Source organism: Filicampus tigris, chromosome 6 (assembly GCF_054856515.1).
Source record: "Filicampus tigris isolate MCC_2025a chromosome 6, RoL_Ftig_1.0, whole genome shotgun sequence".
NCBI classification, from domain to species: domain Eukaryota; kingdom Metazoa; phylum Chordata; class Actinopteri; order Syngnathiformes; family Syngnathidae; genus Filicampus; species Filicampus tigris.
This window is the reverse complement of record NC_141222.1, coordinates 23,870,074-23,883,797: the sequence shown is the minus strand read 5'-3', so window position 1 is coordinate 23,883,797 and position 13,724 is coordinate 23,870,074. Positions and strand designations below refer to the sequence as shown.

General features: G+C 43.9%; 1 protein-coding gene across 20 annotated transcripts in view; it reads left to right on the top strand.

The window, feature by feature from the left end:
• Nucleotides 1-13,724, top strand: part of LOC147146356 (receptor-type tyrosine-protein phosphatase delta-like) — a 197,779-nt gene that overhangs the window by 159,397 nt on the left and 24,658 nt on the right. For 7 of the 20 annotated variants that reach the window (XM_086034661.1, XM_086034658.1, XM_086034656.1 and 4 more), the window contains 14 exons: nucleotides 867-1,169; nucleotides 2,152-2,345; nucleotides 2,446-2,472; nucleotides 3,792-3,909; nucleotides 4,542-5,129; nucleotides 5,489-5,583; nucleotides 6,279-6,535; nucleotides 7,480-7,573; nucleotides 8,733-8,957; nucleotides 9,041-9,201; nucleotides 9,753-9,764; nucleotides 10,338-10,450; nucleotides 10,543-10,584; nucleotides 11,647-11,744. In XM_086034661.1, coding sequence (XP_085890787.1) covers nucleotides 867-1,169; nucleotides 2,152-2,345; nucleotides 2,446-2,472; nucleotides 3,792-3,909; nucleotides 4,542-5,129; nucleotides 5,489-5,583; nucleotides 6,279-6,535; nucleotides 7,480-7,573; nucleotides 8,733-8,957; nucleotides 9,041-9,201; nucleotides 9,753-9,764; nucleotides 10,338-10,450; nucleotides 10,543-10,584; nucleotides 11,647-11,744 — 2,327 coding nt within the window. The remainder of the gene's footprint in view (nucleotides 1-866; nucleotides 1,170-2,151; nucleotides 2,346-2,445; nucleotides 2,473-3,791; nucleotides 3,910-4,541; nucleotides 5,130-5,488; nucleotides 5,584-6,278; nucleotides 6,536-7,479; nucleotides 7,574-8,732; nucleotides 8,958-9,040; nucleotides 9,202-9,752; nucleotides 9,765-10,337; nucleotides 10,451-10,542; nucleotides 10,585-11,646; nucleotides 11,745-13,724) is intronic. The other 13 variants (XM_086034663.1, XM_086034665.1, XM_086034667.1 and 10 more) reach the window with 8 other exon arrangements.

Here is a 13,724-nt window from a genome sequence, read left to right as displayed (position 1 = left end):
GGACAATGCAAAAATAGCATCGATATCACTTGAATGGCACTCAATAGAGTGCCAACGACCACCAAGGCCAGCATGGAGTCTATATTATATCTCAATTTTGTCAACAATCATTCGCTTTCCTTTGCTCCTGGAAAATGTTAGCATATCCTTCAAACAAACAATCCATCCAAGAGCAATGTAAACATAACTTCAAAGGGGGACAGAAATGTTCGTTACATTGTCACAATTATAAGCATTCTGAGTTTGCATTGTTACAAATAGGGCCAAGCTGAATTGCGGCTTACATTGACCTCGGGTTTGATGTTTAACAAATGTCAAATGTGAGCTCCAATAACCTGGCCTTCTTTGCCGATTGGCATAACACGGTCAAAAGTCACAGCTATTGTTGGATATCAATGTGAGGTCTGTAAGAGATTCAGTATAAGCATGGGTGTACAAGTCCGAAGTTTGTAAATGGAGTTGTGATCTCCATCATGGATCAAGCGCTCAGACTTGAGTAGGACAAGTAAGTCTCAGGCAGGTATGTCTGTGTGTTCTAAGCTCTAGCCAGTCTATTTTGTGTCGCGTCTCCTCGAAGTCATTCTCTCTCTTTTCATCAGTCAAACAGAAGTCGACACCCATCATTCAGTATCTTTGTTCAGTCATCTTGCTTTCTAGTCAGAGGGCCATTTTTTTTCTTTCTTGATAGCTTCTGTTCTCCAGTGTTTTGTTTTCATTTTATGTTTCTTTGTCTTCTGTTCTCTGTCTTGTGTCTACTCCATTCCATCCCCATTCCTCCACCTCACCCCAATAACAACTTACACACATCACCAACTCACACTTACCCAAAACAATTCCAACCGTGCCTCCTCAAACGGGCCAATCAGTTCCTTCAGCGCCTCCCCAGGACATAACATGCACCAGCCCTACTTCTACCAGTATCCTGGTAAGTTGGGCACCGCCACCTGTGGAGTTTCAGAACGGCGTCATGACGGGATACACCATCCAGTACTCCACTACCGGGGTCAACAAAACATCCAAAAGGATTGACGGCGTTCCTACGGAAGGTTCGCCGTATCTCTTGGAAAACCTAGAGAAATGGACTGAGTACGGAATAACAGTGCGGGCACTGACGGAAGCCGGCGACGGACCTGAGAGTTTACAGCTGATTATCCGCACCGAGGAAGATGGTATGTTTCCAAACAGTCTCTCAGGATTTTCCGCCCTGCTGTCACTGGCTACCGCTACCCCACTAATACGACTAATGAGCTCCAAGCACCTGTGACTAACTTATTCGACAATGCGTTTGAGAAAATTTGGAAACCATCCCTTTTATCCCTCCCAACCACCCAAATCGGAAAAACTCCCTTTTCTCTACCCTTGCCACCGCTTTCTCTCCATCTGCAGCAACCCTTTTTTTCCATGCTGCTTTTTTTTTTGTTTTTTTTTTTTTGTTTAATCCGCTCTCTTTTTACTGCTTTTTGCCCTTTTCGTCTCAAATCCGAATGTTGGGATTTCCCTTTCTTGGAATAACAAATACCCCTCAATAACTTTGGCTGAACCTTGGCCTCCCCTCACTCCTAACAGCCCTGCCAAATCCCTTACACCTTGACAGCTGTTTTTAATGTGTTTTAGCCACGTTTCATCAATGTGTTTGCTTAATTTTGTCATATTTTCAGCGATATTTTGGCTATTTCTACTTAATGGCTGATACTCGCAGCGTTCCACCAATAACACCGACTCCAGTGTTGTGGGGGAGAAGTGTATTTCTTGGCAGCGCAAGAGCTTTTTTTTTTTCTTGATAACAGTATTTTCTCTTTGACTGTCTGCCACTGTTTATCTGCCCGTGGCGACAAATCCTTTTCTATCTGCCATTCTTATCTTTCTCTACATTTGCTTCTTATCCGTCACTGCTTTTTCCTCCATGTTTTTCCTCGAGCACCCACATGTTTTTTTTTTTTTTTTTTTTTTTTACTATTTTGACCTTTTTTCCCCAGACATCACTGAAAATTTAGACTTTTTTGATGGCTGTATTTTTACATCCGTTTTTTTTAGTGTATTTTTCTGCCCCCCCCCCCCAATCTATTTTTAATTAGAAAGAACACTTCCGCGCTGACGGTTAAGTGCCCATCATCGGTGACCCTTGACCTCTATCCCGAAATGCATTTATAGTTCCGAGTGGTCCTCCTCGAGGGGTGGACGCAGAGACAGTGAACGCCTCAGCCATTAGGGTGAAATGGCGAGCGCCAGCCCCTGAGCTGCAGCACGGTCAGATCCGAGGCTACCAAGTCCACTACGTCAGGATGAACTACGGCGAGCCTCAGGGCCAGCCCTCCATCAAGGACATCCTTATAGAGGACTCGCAGGTAACTCTCCCAAATGGAATTCTATGGATGAATTTGTTATCATTTTATATTAATGCTTGCATCTTTTCTGTGCTCCTTCTTTTTTTTTATCAACACTCAGTGGGAATATGACCAGTCAGCTCAATATGTGAGTAAATATTTCTTTAAGCTTGTTACATAATGACAGTACTAAAGCATGAGATGTAAATCAGTCGTGTTCTTGGTATTGTAGTCTTCAATGTTCTCCAATTACCGCAAGGCCTTAAAACTGTCAGTAGGTGGAGGTCTCTTTGGATGGTTGCGACGATGATCACAAAATATATATTCCCCTCGATACATATTGGAGCAGTGAATCTCTTTCCTGTATTTTTGCTTTAGACTGAACACATAGCACATCAAAAAAAAAAAATAATATGAAAGAGTAGAACAACATGTTGACATCAGAGAATGACATTCCAATTGATTGGCATTTTGCGCTTTTGTGAAAAACAATGTCGTAGTCAAATGAAAAATCCAATTTTATCAAAATTAGATAATGGTTAATGGAGTGCACTTACATAGCTCTTTATCTACACCCTGCGGTGTCCAAAGCGCTTTACAACGCTTCCTATTCATTTATTTGAAAGTGTATCTAGTGAAACAAAGTCTACACTAGCGCGACAACCCATAGGAAAAAAAATACTTTTTAATTTAACCACCAGGATCCCTCGCTGCACACAGGCCAATGGTTAGAAGGCAGTTCTTTTTTTTTTGTGCTTTTGGTCCCATTTCAAATCCATCTGACGTAGCTACCAGCTTCATCCTAGCTAACGCTAGCTAGCTGGGAAGTTCGTCTCTCCCGTTCTTCGTCCAAGTTTGTAAACTCCCTTCGTTCGTTGTTAATGACGGCGTGAGAGGCCAACAGAGAAGTAACGAGAGGTGTTGATACACACATTTCCGGGATCTCGCTCGAGCAGCCCGCCTGCCTTCATGTGACGCATGCGCAATCCCCACATACATACGTCACACACACAGAGTTGCCATTCAGTCTGTGCGACAAGGCGAAAAAAATGAATCTTTCGTTCCGAATGGAAACCAAAAATTCACAGATTCGTGCACAGCCTAAAGTTCCAGACAAGGAGCAGATACACTTAAATATAAATGCAGATCACACCTTTTGTTTGAACCCACCACCGTATTTCAGGCGAGCAGAAGTATTTCAACATGTGATTGACAGTTGTGTTTTGTTGCCCTGGTGTGTCCAATTACATTCACACTGTAAATATACTGCTATCATCCCGATGTGTATCAGATCCACATGTGCAGTAAATATCGTGGAACTAAAAGCTGAACTGTTAATCACTTAAACTATTCATCTTTTAACGTCAAACCCAAATGAGCAGCGAGGTGAAGAATCAAAGCAAAAAATATTTCGAGGAGCCAACATCGGCAAAATTTGCAGCTGACCGGCCGCTTATTGTCTTGCAGGAGGCGCTTCTTGGAGACTTGAAGGCAGACACTTCCTACTCTATCTCAGTAGGAGCGTATACTGCCAAGGGAGACGGTGCCCGCAGCAAACCAATCGCCATCTGCACTGCTCTGCCACGTAAGTTACGGAACTGTATTAATTAAATAATAGCGTAAGCATGCTCAACTGCAATGAATGATTTTTGAGGCCTTATAATTTGTAACAACTTTTCTTTTGGGCGCCTTTCAGATTCAGCCGTCTGCCATGTTTTTCTTTCTTTTGCGCGGAACAAATAGTTCAAACACCAACCGTCTTCCTTAGGAATAGAAAGATGTGCAAATGTAATTCAGGCGTCCTGTTTGGAATGGGACACATAAGTACCAATTCCTGTCCAATGAACGGTCATCACCATGTATAGCTCCACCCTTAGGCAAACATCTGCACAAATAATGGCCGCCTCTCAAATTGCCCGTTGATTGCACATGAGATTTTGTCAATGTGCACACTAACAAACTCATGTCATGTTGTTACAAAAACACTTCAAGCGAAGCAAAAAAAAAAAAAAAAAAAAAGAATTTTAACCACAGTTCTGAAAATGGTTCATGGATTATATCACGTTTACTTGGCAAAGTACTAACATGTTACATACTGTGAGTTCTCCCACCACCTGTTTTTTAATTATACAAATCAGCTTTATCCGTAACAATTTTCGCAGTTTAGTCAGTGTTTGGTTTTCCTCACCCTCTTTTCTCCTAATTCCTTTTTTGTAGTGCCAGAAAAACCCAAACTAATGGCGAGCGCAACTGACTCGGGCACCGCTCTGCTTCAGTGGTACCCGTCGCCGAATCCCCCCACTCCACTGCTGGGTTACCGCCTCACCTTTGGCCGCGTCGACGTCCTTCCCTTCACAGTCGTGGAGTTCCCCGCCAAGGAGAATCGCTACGCAGCTCAGGACATCCACAAGGGGGCCGACTACGTATTCAGACTGTCCGCCCGGAACAAAATGGGCTACGGAGAAGAGGCAGTTAAAGAAGTGACCACGCCTGAAGGCGCCCCAACCGGATACCCAGAAAATATAATCTCAGAGGAGATGTCTGCCAACTCCCTTCGCTTGACGTGGAAATCAGTGCCACTCGTTGAGCAAAACGGAAAAATTGTCAAGTATTCGGTGCTGTACAAGGATATAAACAGTCGGGGCAATTCCTCGGAAGTCGTGGTGCCCACCCCGGGGTCAAGTGTTTTGTTGGAGGGTCTGAGTGCCGATACTGTGTATGATGTCAGGGTGTGCGCGTTCACGGCTGTCGGGTCCGGTCCGTACAGCCCCGGTGTCCAGTTTAGGACGCAGCGGCTAGACCAAGGTAGGACTCACACTCACTCCCTAACAACTCATCTTCATCGTTCAGGACACCAGAAACACTTCCTAACTTAGTGCCAACATGCATACAATCACACACACACACACACACACACACACATCTGGTGACATCCTAAGTGTCCTTTTTCATTGTCTTGTCGCTGTACTCTTAGACAAAACATCCTTTTCCCAAAGCAAGGTAAGCTCCTTGGGTATGTCCAGTCACTCTGACTGAATGCTGACCCAAGCAAATACGAGTAGATGGCTTGTATTAGAGACTAGTACACAGGTATATCCTTTATAAGAGTTCGCCCATCAAGTTGATCTCATTTATTTTGTTTCTGTCTCTGTTTTTCACCTTAGTTTTTGCCACCAACTTCAGAGTGAAGGCCGCCATGAAGAATTCTGTTCTGCTGTCCTGGGAGGTCCGAGACAAGAATCCTACCCAGCCGTTTACTGTAAGTATTAGGGGTGTGCGTCTCATCCAATAAAATACTATTGGATATGTATCATGATACACGGGGTGCGGTGACACACACGGATGGCTCATTTTAACGTGATTCGGTTTAATTGGATTCTTCTGGCTTCAAAAAGTGGGGTGAAAGGGAGCAAAATGTGAAATGAGATACAGTAATTTCCTAGAGTACATTTTAGTCTAAAAAGACAATATTTGGGCCCAGTAAAATTTGAGAGTAAAATATTCAGCATAAAATTTACTCTGAGGATTTTAGGCTAAAATATTCAGCAAAAAATGTACTATGAGGATTTTTTTTCTCAAATTTTACTCTTGTTTACTGGGACCAAATATAGTCTTTTTAGAGTAAAATGTACTCTGCAAAGGCACTGGCATGGTCTGACATTACAGCATGTGATGCCACCAAATTTAGATTAATCAGATCAGATTATAGAAGTGTATTTTTTTTTATATTTTGTATATTTTTAAGGATTTCACCACATTTAATGGAAAATAAAGGCTTTTGAAGTATATTGGTATTAAAGGTATTTCAAGAGTACCTTTATTTGAAAAGGCCACGTTGAGCAAAGAAAAAGAAGCATGCCACAAAAAAATATATATATATAGAACAATATCCTACATTTTAATGTGTTGGCCTGCTGATTAAAAAAAAAATTCAATGTCCTTCTCCATATTCAGATCCTGTACGGAAAGGGCCAGTCTGTGGAGGTGGACGGGAAGCAGACACAGAAGCTGATCACCGGTTTGCAACCGGACACCCTGTACTCTTTCTTGCTTACCAACCGGGCCAACAGCGCCGGGGGCCTCCAGCACCGCGTCACCGCCACTACCGCTCCGGACATCCTGAAAAGCAAGCCCGTCGTGGTGGGAAAGACCAATGCTGATGGCATGGTGACTGTACAGCTTCCATCTGTGCAGACGGCAGCTAAAGTCAAGTAAGGAAAGCACATTCGAGAGACACGGATGTGATTTAATACAACAGAGATACTCCAATTACGTTATAATAGAATTAACGTCTCTATTGGCCCTTTGAGCTAATTCCGCCATCCCCCCCCAAGCCCCCCCCCCCCCCCCCCCCCCGTGCATCCTGTCTTACATTTATTAGCCAAACAGGAGGGATCTCTCTCTTCGAGTCGGCGGCCTTGCAATTCTTCCAACTCCCACAGCAGACGGGGCAAAAGCACAAAGCTCGTAATCTCTTTCAAACCCAGAATAAATATAGAGAACCAGTGCACGCCTTAGAACTCCACTGTAAATCGCTGCATGAGTCATTCCACTGCAACACCCACACCGGGTTGTAGTTGGCCTTCGTCCTGTCACTTTTTTTTTTTTTTTGCTCTCTTTTACACTCGTTGCGTTTCGATAAAAGATGTCGACAAACCGTACGTAATCAGCTGCGCGTTTCGTTTGGACTAAAATACATCATCAGCATTTCCACTCACTGGGAGCGTATCTGTTCTTCTTTCCGCTGCAAATTCAACTTTTCATCACATTTGATGTAATGCCAGTTATGTTATTAAGTGAGAGCAGCAAGCGGCGGAGTGAGTCATGCACTGGGGACGCATTTATCATTTTAGTGCGAGTGCCCTCATGGCTTGCCGGAAGCTATTGGTGCTCCATCTGATAAAAAAAAAAAAAAAAATGCACTTTTACTCTCGTTCTCTGACAGAGATTTGGACACTTCATTAGGTACACCTACGCATCAAATCCACTACAAGAGCTGCATTGTACTTTTACAAGGAGAATAAGCGGCCATTTTGACTCACACTATCAGACGGTTTTAATTTAAAGATAGATTGTAGATTTGTTGAACTCTACAAAAATCGCCTTATCTGGTTCTGGGTCTGTTGATTTGAATTCAACACATCCTGCCTTTCAGGGGTTATTACGTGGTGGTGGTGCCGCTGAAGAAACAACGAGGAGGGAAGTTCTCGAATCCCTGGGAGGACCCGGACCAGATGAACTTAGATGAGGTTGGTCATTCCAGTGTTGCAGTAATTTGGGATTGAAAAAGGTCATCTGTTTTGCTTTTCATCGAAGCTGCTGCCCTTTTCATTTTGAATGATATCCGACTCAAGGGCACCGCATCGAAAGCATTTTGCTGAAAATGGATGTTCTACGCCGGAGCTGGACTTATTCCGGCAACACAGCGCAACATCATTCAAATAACAGTCAATGTGCACCATACTTGCCGGGAACTTTCAGTCACGGGGATAGTGTTATTTACAGTTGATACAGAGAATGAATACACAGGCTCTAGGTTTTTCTCAACTAAAACGAATTAGCCCTCAAAAAAGCACTTAGTCTTACAATTCTAGTTTGCTATGATATAAGAGGAAATGTTGATTGTTCGATAAGCTACATGTCTCAAAATATTTGGCCCTAATGATTTCACTTAGTGGGAACGCCTTTCATGTCCGCTGTCTGCATGGTTAAATTTGATTACAATTCTGACGATGATGTATTCACCTCCGTGATATTCCCTGAAGAGACCTTTGATACTTTGATGATGATTTGTTCGATGCTAGTGGGCTATTGGCTTCTGGTTCTACTCTTTAAAGAGACCGCTGATACTTTGATAATGGTTTGTGGGATCCTAGAGAGTTTATATTTGGGAAATTACGGTTTGCAGTGAGCATCATAGTTGACCGGTGAGCAGCCAGCCTTCCCGTGTGGTCTCCCCGTGGGTGTAGTCCAACTTTGTCTCACATCCGCAAAAGCCTGTAGTTGGTGGTTTAATTGAAGATTTTGTCTTGTCAATAAGTGTGAATGTGTGTTTGTCTGTCTGCCCTCCAATTGGGTGTTGTCAACTGAAAATGACATCACAGTTGCTCAGGGCTCAGGTAACAACCAATCACAGCCGACCTGTTTTCTGACGGTGATTGGTTAACAGAGCCCTGAGCAACTGTGATGTCATTTTCAGTCGACAGAAAGTGGCAAAATGGTGGATTTTGAGGTGGCTAAAAACCGGTGGATTATACTGCTTAACTCATATTCCACAAGCGCCACATTAATCAGAATGCCGTGTTTCGGCTGCATGGAACGTTTCTTTTCAAATTTTGGGTTGACTTCCAGTTTAAATCTCAAACCTCGCTAATTGTCCCCGCCTGCTGTGCTGTCCTCCCGCACCAGTTGCTGAGAGAGATCAACAGAACCAGCGCGAGCCGAGCCCTGCGTATCCGCAGACAGGCCGGCCAGTCAGATCCCAGAGCTTACGTCAGCGCCCACTTTAAAACCCTCCCCCCGGAGTTCACGCTCGGCGACGGGCAAAGCTACGGCGACTTCCGTAACCGCCCGCTGCAGAACGGCCAGGAATATGTGTTCTTTGTGCTCGCCCTGCTTGACCTTTCGGAGAACGTAAGCTACGAGCCCACCCTCAAAGTTGCTCGACATGTTTTAGTTATGAGCGTTCGCATCCTACCGCGCCCGCTCTCCCGCAGACCATGTTCTCCACGAGCCCGTATTCCGATCCCGTGACGTCATCGGGTGTGGACCCGCAGCCAATCGTTGATGAGGAGGAGGGTCTCTTGTGGGTCGTTGGTCCTGTGTTGGCCGTTATCTTCATCGTGTGCATCGTCATCGCCATCCTTCTCTTCAAAAGGTAAGCGCAGAAAGAAATGAGGTATGCTTCCAGGAACTCTTTGTTCCATTTAAGGCTTGGTCCTGGAAAAAAAATCAAATAAAATCCTTTTAATTTGCTTTTCGGTTTGCAAACGGTGAGAGAGATTGTTTTGCCAAATGAATGGGAGGTAGATACATTTATCAAACATTATCACTGTTTATGATAATTATCAGGCCCTCCCGGCTGAAGCTTTGTTAACGCACATGAATAATTGCTGCAGCAGATGCGGCATGGGGAAATGAATATCCATGATGCTAATGATCTAAACGTTCAGGATGATCTCCGGACATTAGCGAGCACCTTGAAGCTGAGCTGCGCCCGTGCAGGGTGATGTTTTAAATATACATGCACCCATCTGAGATGCTTTTATAAGAGAATGATAGGATGGTGGATTCATATTGTTGCCTCCTGTTGTTTAATAATAAATAATCGTAAAACAGAGGAGGAAGTGCGGTAATAGAAAACAGATAATAATGTTGTCAATCCTTGTCTATTCCTTTTTCTGCTCCTCTTCTCCCGTCTGGATCCAGCAAACCTGACAGGTAACAAACTCTAAGGTTTTGTCTACCTCTTTTTTTTAAGGGGGGTGGGGGGTCAATAATATTGAAATGAACATGTCAGTTCTGTGAATGTGCGTGTGAACGCTGACAGATGTTTTCACCAATTTACAAAATGCCAAAGAAAGAAATAGATGAACCACAAACAGTTGAGCTCAGCTCAGCATATCACAGCGCTCCAAGTTTGCCTGTAGCTATCATTTTGGCTCGACAGTAAGTGGCGCAGACAATACCTCCCAACAATGCAATTGTCTAACTTTTTCCATTTCTTTTCGCCATTATCTTTTGACAGTTTAAGTCCAGTAATTGCTGTAAAAATAATTGCTCACCTCATCTTGTCATTCGAATGAGTGAGTGAGCTGCTATTAAATATGCTTGAGAACAAGTACAAAAGTAATACAATGACTTTTTTTTTTTTTTTTTTTTTTTTTTACTGTTTTAGTCTCTTAGCATTCACACAACAAAAATCCTGCAACAGTTGGAGAACTGAGTTGAGTATTAAGTGCTAAAGTGAATCAAGTTAAGCGGCATGTAAAACCTGTCTGATGCGATTCCCAGGAAACGAGCCGAGGCCGAGGGCAGGAAGGGCAGTTTCCCCTGCAGCAAAGCCATGTCGTCACACCATCCCACTGATCCTGTGGAGCTGCGTAGAATCAACTTCCAGACTCCAGGTAAGCATATCTGCGCAGACACGCCACTCTCAGCGCAGTTTGTCGTCCTTTTTATTTGGTTTGTTTTAACGATGGTATTGTTTCCTTTTCAGCCTACCGCGTATCAGTGTACCGTGGTTATCGGCGTTTGTCAAGTTAGTTGGTCTTACAATCCACCAAAGACTTGCTGTCATCGTTTTCCTCCTCACCAGTTATTCTCATTCTTTCGATTTGTCTGTGTTCCTTGTAGACGTTCATGCTAACTAACTTTCATCCCTCGTAGGATGAAGCTACTTGAATTGACAGCATATCGTCAATAAGCTTTTGTTATGCAGTGGAACTTCTAAGGTTGAATGCACTTTTTTTCCAGCACGCCGGTCGACTTTTGTATTGTTTGTATCTGGAAATTATTATTCCCGTAGAAAATAATCTGTTAGCTGGTCAACTCGTTAATTAAACAGGCAACGCAACACGGTCATTGTTAAGTAAAAAGGCGTTACGCTTGTAAAAGAAAATGTTAAAAACAATCGTGTTCTCAGCGTTAACGTTACTGACGAACTGCAGACCAAAAAAGCAACAAAGAAAAAAAAACAGGCATATTTTGTTGTTCTCGCGAAGCAAAAGTCTTGATGCATGTTTTTACGAAAAAATGTGGACCAGAAAAACAAAAAGTCAAAAACAGTCCAAAATATTAGAAACACTTTTCTGTATGCAGTTCTAAACGACAAGTACAGTGTCAATCGAAACTGATTATTATGCTTGTGAAAGTGATTTTTACATGAAACATACTTGCTTGATGCTCTTATTCGACTTCAGGGGCAATCGAATTTAGCGGTTCCACTGTATTTTATTAAAAGTGCTTTCACCCCCCTCCCCCGATGTTAAATTTTTAACCGTCTGTGTCAAAGTCTTTTTTTAATCTCCACCAGCCGTGTTGCATCGACTCAAAGGACATGTTATTGTGCCCCAGTAACTTTCCAAAAACACACATTGTTCTTTCTGTCTGCTTTGGAGCGAGAATGGCCACTTAACAAAGAAACACTTCCATTCGCTTTCTCCACTGTGACTGTGGTCACACTAAAAAAAAAAAAAAAAAGAAAAAAAAGAACTCTGAGGATCTTCTTAACTCTCTTAACATTTTCCTTTCCAAAAACAAGTGGAGTTGTACATGTTCCAAAATGGCCTCTGTTTTTTTTTCCCCTCCTTGTGCTCGGCAGGCATGGCAAGTCACCCACCCGTCCCAATCTCGGAGCTGGCAGATAACATTGAGCGCCTCAAAGCAAACGACAATCTCAAGTTCTCACAAGAGTACGAGGTAGGAATGCCAATCATTTGCCCCCTGAGAAGCTAAAACTTGAGGGGTTTGTCTGGTCTACATCCATGTTAAATCGGGGCCATCATTTCTTGCCCAGTTTTAGTAACTTTGGATAGAATTCTCTCAGCATTTCCTTGCATTCTAATTTCTGTGTAGCCTACTAGACAGACAAACTCTCAGTAGGCGCGTCTTTAATTGGGCGATGTGGGAGCAGTAATAGCCCTTGGCGTTGCAGGTTTAAGTTTCATTCATTCAATCATTTATTCATTGTCGACTACTTTTCCTGTTCAGGGTTGTGATTGAGCTCTCGGCTGACTTTGGGCCGCTACACCCTGGACTTTTCGTCAGTGAATCGCAATTAACAGACGTCCGATGACGATTGACGGGGCACTTCATAAAAATGACGGACTACGCACTGACGGAAGTGGATTTTCAAATAATCGTCACTAACCATATCAATGACGGTCTGTCACTGATGGATGCACGCTTTGATGGGGGGGGGGGGGGGCTGACTGACGGACTTCTGGCGGACTGACTGACGGATTTAATTGACGGACTGACCAGCTGATCATTGCAATTCGGTTCGTCACGAAAAACGACGGACCTGACGGATGACAGACCAGCAAAATTTACTAAAAGGCCTCTGACAGTCAAACCTATCATGCATATTATTATAAAGTGGACGTAAGACGCGCTAAACATATCTGTCACCACGCCTGTGGACACACTGAGGAAAATAAGGAAGTTGGACAAACCATGATCAAACATCCCGAGAACTAGGAAGAGCCCTTGACCAAGGCTCAAAACCTTTAAATCTCGTGCCATCCCATTACTCTTGACATTTTTGTGTCAAAAGTATTTCCTCTCAGGGATCATTCAAGTATGGCTGAATAAATATTTACGCATCAGCTGGGTTTGACCCCTCATTTCCCCCCTCAAAATCTGAATTCATCATTTTACCAAGATATTTTGGACAATCGTATGCTTCCAAAATTGTGGGAACCATTCGGGGAACGCCGTTTTATGTTGCCACTGCATGAAGCAAGGTACATAGAGGAATGCTTGACTGAGTTTGGTGTGGAAGAAGTAACGACCTCTAACCTCACGTGTTCTTCTGGATGAACGGAACATGATCCAAAATGTTGCGGCGAGTATTCCCAAAAGAGTGGGAATTGCGAATGGGAAACGACTGCATGTTTTGTAATGGCCGGCCGTCCCATTACTTTTGCCCTTCCGGCATACTGTATATTGATCAAAGCCATGCAAGATTGAGCACATTTCCCATTCTGCTGCCGTGCTCTTATCCACACAGCCCAAAGATGGAAATTGAAAATGCAAGGCTCAAGGAAAGTTTGCTTACAGCCAGATTGTTATCCGGTCCACTGGTGCAGAAAGAGGAGAGGCAGATAGAAATATAAAGGCACTGCAGCCTCACCACGAGAACACGTAAAGCCAGTCGGCGTGTGCTCGGCCGAGGTTTTTCTCGCACCACAGTCGATGTCCGTCGCGAAAAGGCTCCCCAAAATACTGGCAGTTTAGCAAACCGAGCTAGCATCACAATTAGCTCCGCCGAGAGATATTAACCAGGGTTTTTGGATCGGGGGCCGGAATGAGTGATGGAGACGTGAGCCTCTAATTGGCTCCCACACGAGAGGGATCAATGGTGTGTGGCGGTCGTATGGAGGAAGACAAGGGCACATTATAGAAACGAGTCGAGAACCCGCTTGAGGATGTTTGAAATGCTTTTGGGAGAGGCCACGGAGAAGGATGGAGCAGCCGGTGTAGGAAGCGGCCGTGCGGTTTGAGCCTCCTGGCTTTCTCTCTGCATGACTGTGTGCTTTGTTCGCTAGCGAGCCCCTAACGAGCGAGCGGGAGAGATGGATGGCGAAGGCATTGAGGGGGAGAGCCGAAATGATTGCGGCGAAATAATCAGACACACATGATATTGGGCCGAGCAACCGGGATCGGTCTGAAACGCAC